At 50.0% G+C, this 17,979-nt stretch overlaps 1 protein-coding gene across 4 annotated transcripts in view; it reads left to right on the forward strand.

Moving 5' to 3' along the window:
• PRKCA (protein kinase C alpha) overlaps window positions 1-17,979 on the forward strand; it is a 370,931-nt gene that overhangs the window by 258,030 nt on the left and 94,922 nt on the right. For 3 of the 4 annotated variants that reach the window (XM_022589847.3, XM_089901750.1, XM_030762139.2), the window contains 2 exons: window positions 6,316-6,427; window positions 9,722-9,850. In XM_022589847.3, coding sequence (XP_022445555.1) covers window positions 6,316-6,427; window positions 9,722-9,850 — 241 coding nt within the window. Of the gene's footprint in view, window positions 1-850; window positions 5,685-6,315; window positions 6,428-9,721; window positions 9,851-17,979 lie in introns of those variants that run through there. The other variant, XM_022589848.3, reaches the window with a different exon arrangement.

Genomic DNA, 17,979 nt, shown 5'->3' on the forward strand with positions numbered 1-17,979 from the left:
TCAGGGCAGCTGAGGAAATTGCACCTCGGGCTTCAGTGAAAGGCAGTCTTTTCCAGAAACTCCTAAAGCCTGAACCCCAGCCCTCAGGGACAGCGGTTTCCGTCCTCCCTCTATGGGAAAGGTGTAGGGCATTTCAGAGACACTCACGTTCAGGTGGAAAATTCAAGCCTGGATGACCTCTAGCCAGAAGCCTGCCGTTTTTTTCACTCATCCAATTAAAAGGGCATTTGAAGGGATGTCTATTCAAATATAAACATCCTCGTCAAAGAGCATCATTGAGCGCCCGCCTCCTGGGGTATGAGGGTTTGAACTCCTCTAGAGGTTTCACATTGCATGTTGCTGGATGTGTCTCCATCATGGAAGCCTGCAATTAAAACCGCATCTAGAAGACGCCTTCTAGATGCTTACACACAATACAAGAAGATGTCTAGGAAATGCAAGGTCCATGAGCATCAAAATATTGTGCACTGCAGACCCATGGGTTTATTACTCTGAACGTGTTACAAAATGATGGTGATGATGCTGAAGGACTTTGAAAAGTCCTGGTAGAAATGCTGAGATATGTTTCCAGTTAAGTTGCTGTATTATAAAATTAAGGTAGGAAAAGCAGGCTAGCAGATGTTTCCAGTAGGACTTGAAATGTTCACCTGTTATTTTTTTCCTAAGCAGTCTAGATTTAGATTTGTGGGTTAGAGTTCATTTGTGCCTATGAAAATTGGTTTAGTCAAAAACGTTTTTCTCCCCCAAACGCGTAGACGACAGAGACGCCTGAGCTGAGTGTTTCCCGCTTTCGTTATAGCATAATGTCAGGCTTGTGACATATGACAGCAGGTTTCATACTCCTCTTAATGAGAGGTTGCCAATGCCTAGAGAAGTAAAAAGTAAGATTTGCACCTGTTGCATTAAGTGAGAAAATGTTACCAACTTGGTAGTGGTGCAGATTTGGTATGTAGACCAGCCATGTCACTGTGGCACCGGGTGCAGCCGGGCTTACCCTCACTTATATGCGGGATACCTATCGTGAATCCTCAGGTGAACAGGGATGAAAGTGTGCTTTGTTAAAGATTCGGAGGTCCCCTTCACACATGTGTAGGGAGGTCCACCATGTATGAGACAAAATGCCTTTAGGCGATGCTAAGGCAGGTTTCTGCATCCAGGTGGCTTTGCGGTCCCAGAGGAACCTAATATCATGTTTGTTTCTTTTCCCTCCTTGCTTTGGTTTCCAGGAAGCCCAGAGATAACGTGAAAACTTACTTGCCAGCCTTGGTTCTGGTCCAGCTGCAAATTTAGCAGTGTGCTTTAGGAAATCTCTTTAAAGCCCTCAGCGTCTGTCCTCTGGCGGGGGCTGGAGGGTTGGTGATAAATGATGAGAAGATGGAGGGGGAGGAAGGTAGAGGAATAACTGTCTGCATGAGTGGCAGGTAAAAGAAATAAAACACTCTGGAAGGCCAGAGGAAAGAATGAAAGCGTGCCTGGTCCCGGCATCTGGAGCGGCTTCCTGGCAGGACGAAGCAGCCTTCGCTGTTGCTTTTTAAGGTGTTTTCGGCAGATGGGGTGTTGGCATAAGATGGGTTAGACCAGGAGTAGGGAACACCCAAAACAAGGTGAGAGGGACCAGGGTGCTACCTGGGGCTTCCCCAGTGGAAGGGTTGGACATCGAGGTTTATAGATGTCAGAAAGACCCCTCGGGTCCCGTCCATCAAACGCTGCTTCTCACTACCCAAGGGCGAGGGACACTCGGGCACCTAAGGCTCAGCTCCTCTGCGCACACCTCCCTGGCCACACGGAGCCTCTTGGGGACGCCACGGCAGGCACTGTTTGTGTGATTCACTCAGCAGCTGTGGGGAAGCCCATCTTGGAGCCCGCAGGGCACAGCTCCTGCTTTGGGGTCCTATCTTTCCATCCGGGTTGCCAGCATCACCTGGAAGCCATGGCTGACACACCTTTCACTGTCCCAGGCCCCGTGGCTGGTCCTACACTTCGGGGGATCCCTCAGTTGGCCTGTGCCTTGAAATGCTTTTGTTTTGAAAAACTGATCAGAACGTTTTAGAAACAGCACATGCTTCCTACGCTTAGAGAAAAGCAATCTGATTCTACTTTTCAGATCAGTCTTGAGACTCGTTCTCCCAGGACCCCTTCCCATGAGATCAGTGAGTTACATATTTGATGAACCAACGACAGATGCGCTTTTGACTTAATGTGTCCTGTTTGACTTAATGGTACTTACCCAGCAAATATTACTGTATTCCCTATTCAGTAAACAGAGCATTTAATTCGTAAGTTGTACAATAAAAGTACATGCCTGGGAATTCTGCACGTAAGACCTGGTGAAACTCTCAAGCCTGCCGTTTAGTTCACATCTCTGCAGCAGTGTCCGTGTTCCGGTTTTGCTGACATACCACGGTCGCTCGTGTAAGATGTTATCAGTGGGGGAAGCAGGGTGAGGAGTGCATGGACGGTCTGTACTTTTCTTGCAGATTCTTGTGAGTCTTCGATTATTGCAAAATAAAAAATGAAAAGTTGGTTGTTTTCTTTTTAAAAGCAAGACAGGATCAAAGAGATCATCTATTCCAGTTGTTTTCAAATTTTTCTTTTAGCAGCAGCCTCCCTCTCCCACCCTCATCCCACGGGACGTCCCGACACCTCTGTCGGGCTCCCCAAAATCCCACGGGGAAGGTCCCAATCCAACCAGCACCCTCGGGGTCCAGATGAGGAAGTTGGGGCCCAAAGAAGTTACTGGCTATTGATGGAAAATCAGAGATCCGGGAAGTTTGATTTTTAGAGCAGTTGCTCTCTGCAAATCTCCACTAAGTCACAGCCCTTCAGCTGACACTGGTTTCTCTTGTCAGACGAGGTGAGATCAGACCAGGAAGAGTATCCGTGCTCCTGAGTTCATTTCTGCGCCGCAGGAGGTGGTTGCGGCCACTCGCCGTGATGCCCAGGCAGGTTGGATGGGCAGGTTGTCTCACAGGCACTGCCCTGGAGGGCGAGTCCAGGGCGGAGGGGAAGGACTCAGGGCCACAGACAGAGTTCTGTGCCTTCTTGCCAACGTGGCCTCCCCTCCAGCCGCCTGTGGGCACCGGAGCCCGTTAGCTTTTTCCTCCCTCCCCTTGCGAGCCCAGGTCCCTGAAGTATTGCTGGGAAACCTTTGACACCTTGGAGTTTATGACGATGGCGTTATCGTTGGAAGTAATCTTCTCTTGCCTTCATCCAGGGATCTTTCAGGTTGCAAAGCCCCTTCTCACATGTTCCCTCACCCTCACCCCCCAGCTAGGACATTGGCAGACTAGCTTTATTTCTGCTTTGTAAATAAATGGCATGACTTTTCCAAGGCTGCTGAGTTTGTATCAAGGTGGAGTCAGAACACAGGTCTCCAGAATCCTGGTAAAGGCTCTTATTATAGGAGAGATGATGGTTTTCATAAAGCTCCCGCACACGGGGATGGTCTGCAAGCAGGTGGTGTGTTTGTGTTGTTATTGCCATTGTTATCGCAGGCACCGTCCTTGGCACAGTTTTAGGGTGTAAAGACTCCAAGAACCTGGTCCTTCTCCAGCCACATCCAGGAGGGGCAGCTGTCTTCCTGTACCTCCAAAGGTGAGAGCCTGAAGATGCCACATGGGCTTGGATGAGTAAGCCTTAGGTCCTCCTGAAAAGTGAAGCAGGTTCCCCGTGTGCCATGTCAACAGAGCTCGATGTGACAGCCAACTGGCAGGACAGCTGCCCTGGGACCGCCTCGTGCGTCCAGGCTCCGGGGGCTGTGTGGGAGCTGCCACGCTGGATTTATTTCACGCCGATGGTTGATGCTGTCCTCCTGCAGGGAGAACAGGCTGTCCTTCCCCCTGGCCTCCTTTTTGCCCTCCACATGGTAGGACACAACCTTTACTCTCTGCACTGGGAACTTTTAATTGGTACTGACACCAGCCTGTGCCCTTGACATTTTGCCCAGCATCCTGGGATATTGGGGAAATTGGTGGAAGGCTAAGCCCGCACTTCAGACCACGTTCACAGCTGCTACTGGCCGGAAAAGTTACCTCCCAAGGAAGGTGTGGATTTTTCTCACCCCAAGAGACATTTCCAAAGTAAACCAGTGACCTGTGTCAATCATTTACACACGTAGGCACCTGGCACCCATTAAGCACCTACTAAATATTTGTGGAGGAACCTTCTAAAGCAGTGGTTCTCCGTCTTGTGCACCTGCCAACGTTAGGCTCACCTGCAGGGCGTGTTGAGGCCTCCTCCACCGAGTTTGATTCAGTTGGTCTGGGGAAGGGCTAAATGAGTTCATTTCTAACAAGTTTCAGGTGATGCTGGTACCGTGTAGGGACGATACTTTGGAAGCCACGGTCCTAGAGCAGAGATTGGCAGACGTTTTCTGTAAGGGCCAGTTAGTATTTTAGCCTTTGTGGGCCATGCAGGTTCTGTCACTCAATTCTGCCATTGTAGCCGCAGGAAATACGTAAATGAATGAGCACGGCTGTGTTCCGTAAAACTTTATTTACAAGAAACAGGTGCTGTTCTCATTTCAAAAACAATTTGTGTTGCAAATACTAAAATATTTTTTAAAGGTGTTAGGAGCCAGAGCCTCATTCTGGGTGGATTTCTGAAAGCTCTCGGATGGGAACCAGTGTTAAAGCCTCAGCTACGGGTCAGATCCCATCTCTGATGTTCACTGGCCGCAAGACTTCGAAGAACACTACCATCTCTGCAGAATGAGGATGGTGATGATAATAATAATAATAATAATACAGTGACAGATCGGAGGAATGCTAACATTTATCCAGTTTACGTGAGCGTTTGACTTACTATTCTTCATACTATTTTAATCTGCATGATTAAAATATTCCAGAATTTTTAAATTTCTGTCTTTAAAAAGTAGTCAAAATAATTCATTGGTCGGTATGTGTCTTAGATTTTAGGTTCCGGTGTCACCCAAAAGGTCAGTTATCTTATGAAGTCACGATCACCTTTGGAATTCCCTCACATCACCAGCACCCAGGCTCTTAGAAAGTCAGAAGCCAAGCATATCTTTCTTTGAGTATCTTTGCATTGGAGAAGCCCCAGAGTAAAGGACACATCAAGGACACCCCAGGCTTCCCTTGTCTGTAGTGGAGCTCGTGGTTTCTCCTCCCCATAACCCTGCTCCCCTGGCATCTTCCTTCATTCAGACAGTGGTACCTGCTCGGGCCACAGAGAATGGTTTGGGAGGAGGAATTGAATGAGGAAGGGTTCTGATGTGGCATGTTGAGGATGAAATTGTTTTACCGCTCAAATAGGATGTGTTGATCCTTTAGCTCAGTGCTCTACTTTACGTATTAATAAACAGAGGTGCACGAAGCAGAGGGGCTACTGCTTTACGTGGGTCTTCCCTTCTCAGCCCTTCACTAAGATTGACTTGTTTTGTCTTTATATCAACCACATAAGACGAGTCCTGTTAATTTCCCGGTGTGTAGATGGGGCAGAAAGGATGAGTAATTTGCCCACGGTCATGCCTCTGGGAAGGAAGGGAAGTGGGATTTGAGCACAGGCAGTGTGACCGCAGAGTCCGTGCTCTGTCATTACTACTGTGTGCTAGATGTGATTTTTGCTTCCTTGTCTATAATCTATCTGTAGGTTGAGGAACAAAACACTCCTTGGAAAAAGGCTGCCTAGTTGTCCCTTCAGCAATCTGCATGGTGCTGGAGGAGGTGAATTGCCACGGGGGCTAGGGGAGGGGCTTCCAGGCGTTTCCAGTGTTCATCTGGTCACACTGACGTTTCCCTCTGCAAATGCATATGCTGCTTTGGAAATGGTGCAGAAGCAGGAAGACGTCCCTGTGGGTTTGGGTGCATATCTGGTCTTAGAGTATGTTCCTGGAAGCCTCGCCCTAAAGGAAATGGCCCCAAGTCTGCTGAATGGCTCCAGGGTCACTCAGCTCAGCTTCACAGATACACCCTGATTTTGTGCCTGCTACAGCCCACGCTGGGCCCTGGGGATGCGGCAAGACCGCGGTGTCTGAACCGCTCTGCTCACCCTCGGGCACCTTGATGGCTCTGTGTCCAGAAGTGGTAGCTTTGGGAGAAACCCCGCTGTGTGCGGATTACACCCCGGAAAGAGAGGGAACGTGGGCATCCAGTGCCCAGCCCGGAACGGGCAGCCTCTTAAAACACGATGTGGCAGAGGCGCCCCTGCCCATCACGTGACCTCAGACCACGGTGCACACACAGTCTGGCGCCTGGAGCCTTGCTGTGGAGACGGGAAGGGTGGGCCCGAGGCGGGCCTAGTCCCCAGGTGTGGCCTCCCCGTGAGTGATGCTCAGTGTGCTGCTTCTCCCCTCAGGACCCCAGGAGCAAGCACAAATTCAAGATCCACACCTACGGAAGCCCCACCTTCTGCGATCACTGCGGGTCGCTGCTGTACGGACTCATCCATCAGGGGATGAAGTGTGACAGTAAGTAGATTTTCTTTTCTTAGCAGACGCTGACGCTCTGCAGCACACGTCGGGGTTGACAGGGCCCTTCAAGATTTAGTGACTCTTCAGCTCGCCAGTAGGATTCGTTCAGGTATGGACTCTACCGAAAAAGTAGAGGATCTCTCTGCTGTCGAAGTTGTGGTTTATTAAACTACTAAACTGCCTAATTATGAGCCCTCACCCCAAAAGCACCCGATTTAATGAGATTGCTGCTACCCCAGTCCTCCGTGGTGGAGATCTGCAATCGCTGTTGCACGCAGGCCTGTCAAACCCCACAACGAATGCCGTGTGTCCCCACCTCCAGATTCCACATTTGGTTTGGCTTCAAGATGAGCTGAGCATTCGTACTCATTATCTTCCTGGGTCTCTGATTAGTGGGTGGACTGTGGAAAAATCCAGTAGGCTCTCCTTAGCGCTGAAACCACAGCAAAAATAAAAACGGGGAGGGCATCTTACTTTTGAAGCTCACTTGGCCTGTGTGTTTCTGGACAGATCAGATTCCTACCAGGCCAGTTAGAGATGAAACCCCGGAAGACCTCCGTCCTCTCCCCTTCCCCTTTCTGCTCTGTGTGTATCACCACCAAACACCAGGAGGGAAGAAAAACATCTTTTTCTTTCTGTGGAAACTCTTTGCTTTGATTATTGTCATGTAATGAGATTCCCCAGGCTATTTATTTGTTTCAATAAAATTTTATTCTTAGGACATGAAAAGGTACTTACTGAGCCTGTTTTTTTCTAGTAGAAGGGGAAGGGTTATGGGAATATAAGATGTGTCATTCGTTAATGATGGCTTTTAGGGCCCAGAGCCTCATCTGTGTGTCCCGACACGGAGCAAAGACATACGTATGTCGTCTTCCCTCAGTATCCAAGGGGGCTCGGTTCCAGGACCCTCCACGGACGCTCAGCGCCCACAGTCAGTGGATATGGGGGTATGGATTGGGTGGGGGGGGCAGCTGTGGAATAGTTGGAAAGAAATCGTGTCTGAGTGGACCTGTGCAGTTCAGACCCGTGTCACTCAAGGGCCAACTGCACATAAACATCAAGCTCTGTGAACTTTATGGAGTAGACGGATAGCTTCTCAGAACGCAGGGCTGCTTCACCTTCCCGAGCTGTAGAATCTAAGAGCTTCGCGGAAGCTTCGCCATCGGCAAGGCCGGTGGCTTCCTGCATTTAGGGAAACGCTAGGATTCCAAAGACACTGTTTTCAGAGGCTCTGCAAGTGTGGATTCTAAGTGCACTTGTAAATACACTTTTAATGATTTTAAAACTTGGAACAAAAGTGAATCCTCAGCTGTGTTAGGCACTCAACCTCGGCGAGTTGAAGGCGACCTTGCCGATGGGGCCCTCCCGTTTCTCCTGCTACACCTGCTGCAGAGTCAGCCGAGATCGTGAAGTGCGCCCTTAAAGAAGGGCACCAGCTGCCCCTCCTCTTCTGGGTGAACCAGGATTTGGGGATGCTGTCCAACTTTAACACAAGACAGGAATAAATGCATCACCGAGGCGGAACTGAGTCTTCGCCTAGCACCCCTAACGGCTGGGTGAAAAGTTTTGTTCGCATCAGAGGCCTTTCTCGGTTATCCAGGAATGTCTTTATAGTAAATAAGTGGTATAGATTTGAATTTATTAACCGAGTGTGTGCTAATGCAATGACACTCATCCGGTTTGTAGATTGGGATCCTGCTTAATAACATTTTAGTTGTAAACTGGGTTCTGTTAGTAAAAGTTTTGAAACCCACTGACCTAAACCAGTGTGTTTTGTTTTAAGCTCTTTGCCTTGGAGTCCTAGGGTTTCTGGGGCGGCTGCCTGTGCTCCTTCCTGGGGGATGCAGGAAAATAAGCAGATGGGTGCCAGGACCCAGAGCACCCCCCAGCCAGAGCCACTTCTGCAGAGAAGAACCCTCTTCCTCTGCCCTTACACACAGTAGGTTATGATGCTGTAGACACTTCTGCTCGGTGGAAAGAAAGTCAGCAACCACTTGTGCAGGCCTCTTAGTTTGCGGAGTAGGAAAGGGAGTTGGAAAGCCAATGAGCTTCCCAGGATGTACGATACAAGCCGCGGACGGTAGCGCCGAGACAAAGATACAGCCCAGGGCCCTTTCACCTCCCACGCCCCCCCTGAGGTCCACGTCCTTTCCAGAGGTCTGGCATTTATTCCCTTAAGTTGCACGTTCTGCCCAAGTACTTGAACACGTGATTTGGTCAATGCGGGTCATAGCACAGCTTTCCAAGAGGCTTTGTATTGGCCGGATCAGGGTACGTGATTTTGAACGGTTCCCTTTGGGAATGAATCCACGTTAACTGTGCTTCCCTCGCTGTATCCCGTTTCCTGCTCTCGGTGTTTAATAGTCGTAGCTGAGATCCGCTGTCCGTGATGCTTCTTGCTATTTAGCTCACCACGTTAAAATTAACCACTGAAGGTGAAAGGGGCGGGAAGGCTCAGAAGAGCCTTGTAGCATCCCCTGCAGGGTTCACAAGCGTCCCAGGGCCGCCCCTCCTTCTGGAAACCTGAAGGTACAGGGCCAGTAGAGCTGAAACACCTACACGGTCTTCTGTTTGTGCTCAGTGCACCGGACTCTCTTCAGGGTTCCTTTAGTCCATTACAATAAGACTGATGTTTTTTTAATCCTCCCCCCCCCTTCTCGCCCACGTAATGTCGGCTGGTGAGAAATGGCTTATGCCAGGCGTGTATTTGTTTTACTCAGAATAATATTTAAATATCTGAAGACAGGTTTAACATATCAAGCACAGGTTCTTTTAAAAACAACAACAAACAAAAGCAATGCACTTAAGCCTCCTTGGAAATACGGTTTACTGAGGAAAGGAACATTTTCTGAATTTCCTTTACTCAACCCTGCAAATTCTCAGAAAGGCATAAGAAATTCATCGGCAGAAAGAATCGTCTGTTTAAAATGTGCATGTCATTTGCCTCTGTGTACATAAAATAGTAATTAGTCTGCGCTCTACATGCATTTACCTATGTGGATTTTGTATGCTGTTATGTATTGGAAGCATTCACGGAAGACAGGGGGGTGTCTTGCTTCAGTTAAGACTGAACGAGTATGGATCGAGCATTTTAAGGATGCTGTCACTGTCATGCAGCCTGTGCTGTAAGGGACATCTGCTAACAGTTCTTTATGTCACCAAAAGCATTATAGCAGAGTATCGAGTTAGAGGGTGGCTCATTTTCACTTCTGTTCATGCAGCCAAAACACCGAGGGAGGGATGTTTCCAGGCCACACGCCCAGCCTCACCCTTTGCTTTCTTGACTCACAGCCTGTGATATGAACGTGCACAAGCAGTGCGTGATAAACGTCCCCAGCCTCTGCGGGATGGACCACACGGAGAAGAGGGGCCGGATCTACCTGAAGGCCGAGGTCACCGAGGAAAAGCTCCACGTCACAGGTAAGGCAATCTCGGATGGGTGTGAGGCGTGTGGTGCTCCGTGGACTTCGGATCAAGGGCAGGCCAAGACCCGGGCTGCTCGGACGCAGAGCCACGGGGTCTCATGAACATGCCTCCCGAATCCCCAAATGCTCAGCGTCAGTCAGGGTCACCACGGCCGTGTGGATGAAGTGTTCTGCAGCAGGGCCAGCGGATTGTCCCCCTGGTGATGGGCACACCAGAAGCTACTAAGCAAGATGCCACGGGTGAAGGTGGAACCCGGGCGAGGGCAGGCGATGGCTGATCCAGGTGTTTAAGGGCGTCGGGCTGTGATGACCTGATGGGCCCGCCGTGATGGTAACAGCAGCTGCCTGGAGTATTTACGCCTCCTCTGAGTTGGGTGCGGTGCTGAGAAATCCACACAGATTAATTTATCTGCTTCTCACAACTACTAGATCATTAGCCTCATTTTCCAGAAGAGGAAACCGAGGCACAGAGAAATGGGAACCCTGCAGTGTCTCATAGTAACAGACCCTGTGCTTCTAACCATCACACCACCTGCACCTCACAGACAAGACGGCTGAGGCACCAGAATTCCATGTCCCCAGGCCAGGCGCCCCTCCTCGGGGCCGTGTCAGGGTGCGCACTGTCACAGCACAGCTTTTCCTTTGGTTTCCCACCAAATCCACACTCAGCCGAGGGTCCTCAAGGTGACGCCCTCTGTGCTGAGTATGGTTTAAGTCTCAGGTGGCAGCCTCGTTTCCTTGCTCTGGAGGCCTCTCGGGTACCACCCGCACTGTACGCTCCCCTCTCCTGGACCAGGACATTTATTCTCATCAGATCAGCAAACGTACTGTGTTCCCATTTGTATTTAAAAGTGGAAAAACTGACTTAATTTTTTTGTGAATGACAGAAGATGTTATAGGAAAAAAAGACTTGAAGGGTCTGTTTAAGGAAAAAGCGGGGGTGGGGTAGGGGGAGGAGTCCCAGAGAAAGCTCACTTTTGGGAACATCCTCACATTTTTTTTCTTTGGAAAACAATCCAGTTTTCTACCCAGTGCTGTCCTGTCAGGTAAGAATTCAGGGAACATCAAACAGGGTTTTGAGGTGTTGCGAGGAGAGGGTCCACACACTTTGTGGCTGGGTAACCAGATGAAACGAACCACACACAGCTAATGGTCAGAATGGGACTGTGCATAAAATCCCCGTCACAGACACAGGACCCCTGGTGCCTTTGTGTTTCAGAGAAGTTCCTTGATTTTCTCAAAACCGTCCTGCCTGCCCCCTTGCGCTTGGGGCTGCGGTTCTCGCCTGCGTTCCCTTTGATTGGACGGATGCTGCACCGTCACAGCCCCAGGCTTATTTCTCTCTCTTTTTTACTACGGCTCCCTCATTATCAAAGTCCTGTCCTGGGGGCAGGGAGCATGCGTTTTCAGAGAAAATTACCATAAAACAGAGACTGAGTAAAAGTGGTGAGGGATCGCAGCAGAATGCCTGTTGGCTGAACAGCGCCGTGCTTCTCCCAGGCTTTACAGCGACCCACGGCCATGGTGATGTGGTGGACACACAGGGGACAGTCGGAGCTCAGCCGGGAGGGTCCCAGCTCCCTGAGGGCTGGACTGCCTGGCAGGGATTTCAGCGTTCAGCTCGCACTCCTTTGCTTCTGAGTACAAAACAGACTGTGCGTGCTAGACCGGCCCGTGCCTTCTCCATGTGGCGCTGTCTGAGTGTTCCAGGCTCTTCTGTGAGCCTCAAGAGCCTTGCAGGTGTGAAACTGCACAGAGGGGCACAGATGTGCTGTCTGGGGTGGCACACGGTACGAGAGAAAGACCCACCTTGCAGGGGACAGACAGCCAGGTGTATCCTCCTGGGACTCCTATGCTAATCACTCCAACATTGCCAAGAGTTGAACTTGACTCACAACTGTGGAATCATCTTAGGGGAAGACACCCTCCCTGAGCTGGAGACTTTTCATGCATGAAAGCCAACCAGTGTAACCTATGGCTGCAATCTAGGTCATGTCTCGAGAGCGAGTCTGCACGTTTGTGCGGAGACCATGAACTCAGCAATGCTTTTCCGTAGCAGCAGCAGCGGCAGCTCTCAGTGACTGAGCACTTCCCACGAAAGGGCCACCTTCGAAGCACTTTACATAATTGACTTACTTAAACCTGTGCGGAAGTTTATTATCCTTATAGATGAAGAAACCAAGGCACAAAGAAATTAAATAACTTGCCCAAAGTCACACAGATGGTCACTTTAATGGTTACATATTCAACTGATAGAAGTAGAGATATTTTAATGACAGTACCAGTAGGAACTGGAATCTTATCTTAGTTCAGGCTGCTATAATAAATACCATGGACTGAATTTCTCTTGGTTCTGGAGGCCGGGAAGTTCAAGATCAAGGTGCCACCAGTTTGGTTTCTGGAGAGAAATCTCCTCCTGGCTTGCAGGGGCTGCCTTCTGGCTGTGTCTTCACTTGGGGGTGGGGGACAGAGAGAGAAAGAAAGACAGAGACAGAGAGACAGAGAGAGGCAGAGACAGAGAGAGAGAGAGAGAGAGTCTGGGAGTGGGAAGAGGGAGGAAGGAAGCAAACTCAGTGGTGTCTCCTAAGGGCACTGATCCCATCCTGAGGGCCTCACCCTCATGACCTCATCGCCTCCCAAGGCCCCACCTCCTGTACCATCACCGTAGGAGGTTAGGGCTTCCACATACAAACTTGGAGGCACAAACATTCAGTCCACAGCAAATCTAACTTAAAAATACAGTAGTTATTTGTGTGCAGGAAATTCAGTCCTAAATATAGACATCCAAACTAAAGGAAATAACCCGTTAGTAATCATTTCCTTAAGACTTTTAGAGTAATTTTAGATTTTCAGAATCAGAATTAGCCTGGCTTCAAGGAGAACAGAAATATAAACAATAAACCATAACGAGTAGAGCTTATGGTACAAAAAAAGTCACAAAAGTAACACAGAGGGCTTCCCTGGTGGCGCAGTGGTTGAGAGTCCGCCTGCCGATGCAGGGGACACGGGTTCATGCCCCGGTCCGGGAGGATCCCACATGCCGCGGAGTGGCTGGGCCCATGAGCCATGGCTGCTGAGCCTGCGCGTCCGGAGCCTGTGCTCCACAATGGGAGAGGCCACAACAGTGAGAGGCCCGCGTACCGCAAAAAAAAAAGTAACACAGAGTTCCCTACACCTTTCACCCAGCAGCCCCTGATAGTCACGTCCTTACGTAACCATACTTTAGGCATCAATGTAGTCACATTTTTAAATAGTACCCGATAAATTTGTGAACAATAGGTACCTATGTTAGTCACTAGAAATTGTTTTAAAGAGTCAAAGAGAAGACCTCAGGCTTCCTTATTCCAGTATAAAAGGCCGGCGAGGAACACAGGGCAGGGCCCCTCCCTCGTGGTACCTAACACCCCTCCCACATCACCTGCCTGTTCCCCTCCTCACCCAGCGGGTCTGGCACTTGCATGTGGGTGTCTGGACAGACGGTTTCCATAGCAACAGCTGCCATTGACCTGAGTCCTTGCCGTGTACGTACTGCTGTCCACAGGACCGGACCTTTCCCCATGCCGAGTGCTTTCATAGTCCTTGTTTCCCTGACCCCTCAAGAACTATACCACAGCGTACTGTTCTTGCCCTCACTTTCAAGATGAGCAAAGGAGCTAACGTGGTGGGGGAAGGAAATTGCTCCGAGTTACGAGGCGGAAAGTGAAGAGACGCGGCCTGAGCCCTATCTGACCCCTGCACCCCAATACTGTCAGTCTCCCAGGTCTCTCTTGCTAATTAAAGAGGCTCCTCTGGATGAATAGCAAACCCATAAATAGTTTCTAAACCCACGCTCGACACCCCACAGCTTCTCTGAGGTGACAGAAGGTCTAAACGTGGGACTTAGGACCAGGGGAGAAAAGTGTAACATGTGGAGGAATTAAAGAACAAACCAAGTCTACGTATAATTAAATGCTCAGTTACGTGGGTGCCAGACAGTCACATGGGAGGTGCTGGGGCGTACGGCGTGGGGAGGGAAGGACCCCGCGGAGGAAGAGGCTGAAGGACTGTAGGTGTTTGAGAGGCCAGAGGGAAGAGACCTGCAGCTGATGGCTGAGATGGGGTAGAGGAATTAGCCGGCCTTAACGGGAACACACATATAAACAGTAAACCATCACGAGCAGGGCTTATGATACCAATGCAAGTAATTTCTTGGAAAATGCACTTAAACCCGAAGTACCTGTGTTAATTGTTAGATTGGCTCCATTTCCATTTGACCTGTGCAGAATCACTCAAATTGAAAAGAATTCCCAAAGTAAAGTAGAAATTCCCAGCGGACTCCTGGGATGGAATCACCCTTTTGAAATCAGAGATCAGTTTCCTTTCGAGATTGGTATGGTATTTCTGGGAAAGGCCTCCGCTTTTGTGGTGTATTTTTATTTTTGCCTTTGGGCAGTGGTGCTGATGTTATCTGAACAGTGTCATTATTTTTTTTTCGTTCAGTATGCGATTTTAATAGGTTTCCTACATTCTTGTGTACTTTTTATCTGGTTTGGAGGAGTGGTATGAATTCAGCAATACCACTCGTGGGAACGAATTTTCAATTTAATGTTGTAAGTAGACGGGAAGACCATCGTACGCTTTGCAGCTGCTTCGGGAGCGCATCTCCTCCCCACACAGACGATCCTGCAGAAGAGTCTGATTTTCTCAGCTACTTTGGGTTGATAAGTTATGGAGCTGAACTGCTAAATGGAGTTCCAGGGTTGGGGGGCACTTCCTGCAGGTCCCAGCAGCCTACAGATCGCGTCCTGTGTCTCTCTTCTAGCTCTGTGTCGGGACTTTGCCCTCATGCGGTTGTTGGTTTAAAGAATACTGCTCCCTCTGTGTGTTCTTCCACCTTTTAATAGCGTCATTGGGATGGAGTCAAGGCGGGGAGACAGCTTTGCATAATAATCATTCATTCTTTGATCCGACTGTGTGTTATGCATTTATAAGCTGTGTGTCAGGCTCTCTGCGAGGCCCTGGGGGTGCTAAGATAAGGAAGACATAGTCATTATGGGGAGAGGACACTTCAAGGAAAGATGCTGGGCCGCGGAAGTGCTTGGTGTGTTCAGGAAGCTCGACCCGGTCCAGGATTTCAGGGATTTTGAGTGCGCCGTGGGGAAAGCTGGGGGGAAACTTCTCTCCATTCTCAAGGGGTTAGGGCTACAGTCATCACAGTTTACAGATTGCACGGGTCTTAGGAGTCACGGGGTAATAGCTCCCAGTTAAATACTTCTTTCTCAAGCAGGAGCATTTACAGTTCCGGGTGGCTGTGTTTTCAGCAAGGACAGAGCATCACCCTCCCACCCTGAACTCCAGGCGTGACCCCGAGGTTCACTGTGACCCTCGACTTTCTTTGTCGATTCCGGGACAGGAGGCGTGGCAGGCGGCCCATCGGTCACCTGAGAGCTTTGCTCAGATGCCCTCCCGGCCCCCCCCGCCCCCCGCAGGAAGGCCTGGGAGTGTAGTAACCTGTTTGGGGCTGCCAGCAAGGAGCAGTTGGACCAAGCCGCCTGCAGAACAGGAAAGGTATTAGTTGGAGGTCATTTCTATTAAATAAAAGCTTGGCTGTGGGAATCAGATCCAGCTCAACGGCACAAAAGGTGACGCAGCTGTTGTGGCTGGTCCTTCGCTTTGGGATAGAGAGGGGTCCTCAGGCAGCTGCTTCCCCTCAAGTATATCCAGATTGTCCATTACCGGTGATGCTACCTTTGATCACCTGGTTAAGGTATTTTCATCAGATCCCTCCACTGCAAAGGTACCTTCTTTAAACTCATAATTAATGAGGGGGCTGGATGTTGTACTTGGAGACCAGCAACTTTTTGTCCCATGGTTTTGGCAGCCGTGGTCGAGCCTTAATCAGTTATTATACTGACGGTTGCAAAATGGTGATTTTCTAGTTCTGTAATTGCTTCAACGTTCAGTAGCCGGCATTCATCTGAAAGAAAAGCTTTCCCTTTATGTCCCCCTACGGTTTTTTTAAGTAGCAATTTGAGGTCACTGTTTCTTTTTTTAGTGTCTTTTTAAAATGTTCAAAATATGGCCAGCGGGAGCCCCTTCGTGCTGGCTCTGCGTCCCCTTGACGTGACCCGTCCATTTTTTCAGTGCTTCCTTTCTTTCTGGAGCCTCCTTTCTCTGAGGAACACTGGAGTTTTTTTTAAATGGGAATGATGATAAGAATCCAAAGTCGGGGTTCTGGGGGTGCTTGGGGCTCCCAGGGTGCTACTGCCTCTAAGCGCTTCCAGTAGACAGAGGCAGGTTTTTTTCTTATGACCTCCCACTGCTGCCTCTGGCTCTGATCCTGGACCGGAGTTCTTCTCCACCTTTCCCAGTCCTCACTGATTCTCCATCCTCCCTCAGTAAGACCCCTGGTCCCCAGTGATGTCAGCATGCCCATTTGTTTGCCCTACCCCACATCACGTGCAGCAGTTTCGGAATCAGTATAGCAACACCTCTACCAAGAACGAGCCTACTCCATAAAGCTCAAGAATTTATTGCCATTTTAAATAAAGCCTCAGGCGATGCCCCGTCGAGGGTATGTAGTCAGAATGCTGGTACCTGGACTAAATGTTTTCCTGTGTAGCCATGTTGCCCGTTTGGTACGTGGCACCTTCCCGGTCATACTCAGCCTCCTCCATGATGTGGCAAACCGAAAGGACGCTGCTCCTGACGGGATGTAATAGAAAGTACACAGTGTCATGCGCCCGTCCAGTATTGGAGCCAAAACTGTATTACCCGAATCTAATGAGGGGAAAAAAAAACTAGACAAATCCAGATATTGGGACATTCTGCTTGGTAACCGACTGGGACTTTTCAAAAATGTTATTATTGTGAAAAACAAAAACCGTCAAGGGGACTGTTCCTGACTAAAGGAAACTAAAGAGACCTGATAATCGAGCACAATCTGTGACCCAAGAAAATAACAATTCTAAAGGACGTCCGGGGAGCAGGGCAGAAATCCGAGTCTGGACCGCCCTGTAGATAGTGGTTTTGGATCCACACGACGTTTCAGGGTGGTCGTGGCAATGTGGCTATGGGGGAGATGCTGAAATAGTTGAGGGGCGGTTTTCCCTGACGCCTGAAACTCACTTCCAAATGGTTCAGCAAACACAAAACGCTGAAAGTACGTGTGAAATACACGCGCACACACAAAACCTGTGTGGCGAATGTCAATCACTAGTGAAAATTTTCAAATCAACCAAACCTCCAAACAGTTGAGCTCTGTTAGGTTGGAGCTTCCTGTTCTGGTGGGTACAGCCCTTAAACGCCCTCTGTAGAAATCCCTGTGGGCTGGAAGGAAGCCCCAGATGAACCAACCTCCGAGCTCCTGACGGGGATGCCAGTAGCCAGCTGGTCGGAACACGGTGAGCCGCTGTGGGAAAGGGGGACGTAGTGCACACCACGGGAGCCGCGGGTGCTGCCGGAGGGCCTGGGTCCTATGAGAGGAGAAACCAGCGCTTGTTGAGCCCCTTCCACGTCCCAAGCCCTGGTTGGATGCTTTCCTGTTATCACGACGACCCCTCCGGAAGAGTGCTCTCATCCTTGTCGTCATTCTGTCCCACAGACACAGGCTGCGAGAGCTTGTGTGACCTGCCCAGGTTCCCCGGCTGCTGAATGGAGGCCATCCTGACGCTGGTGCCCAGGCCCACGCCTCCCACCCCCTTACCCTGCCGGCTCCTGGCTCTGGCCGAGGGCAGATGTGTGCCCGTCGCAACTCCCTCCCCTTACTACAGATAGGCCCACACCGTGTGGCTACAGTGTTGGCCATTTCGTGTTTCCATCCTCCAGTGAACAGGTGAGGCCACCCTGAGCTGGCCCTTGGCACTGTCGTCATGACCCCCAGAACCCCCTTTTCCAGGGTTTAGATAACAGTTGGCGATAAAAATGGCAACAGGGAACCCAGCCAAACTCCTCCCTGCCTCAGGGTGGAGACCTGAAATGGGCAAGAAGGATGGAAACGAACACCCGTCAAGATGTGTGCCGACCCGTCGTGCAGGAGTGGGCCAGATGCGACGGCTGTGTCCTTTCTCAGCCTGCCTCGCCGTCGCGGCCTCACCCTTGCTCTCGAATTCTCGGTCTTGGAAGAAGCCATCTCTAGCTTGGCCG

This window comes from Delphinapterus leucas, chromosome 19 (assembly GCF_059928025.1).
Source record: "Delphinapterus leucas isolate spDelLeu-1000000601 "Yukka" chromosome 19, BTC_Dleu_Yukka2, whole genome shotgun sequence".
Classification (NCBI taxonomy): domain Eukaryota; kingdom Metazoa; phylum Chordata; class Mammalia; order Artiodactyla; family Monodontidae; genus Delphinapterus; species Delphinapterus leucas.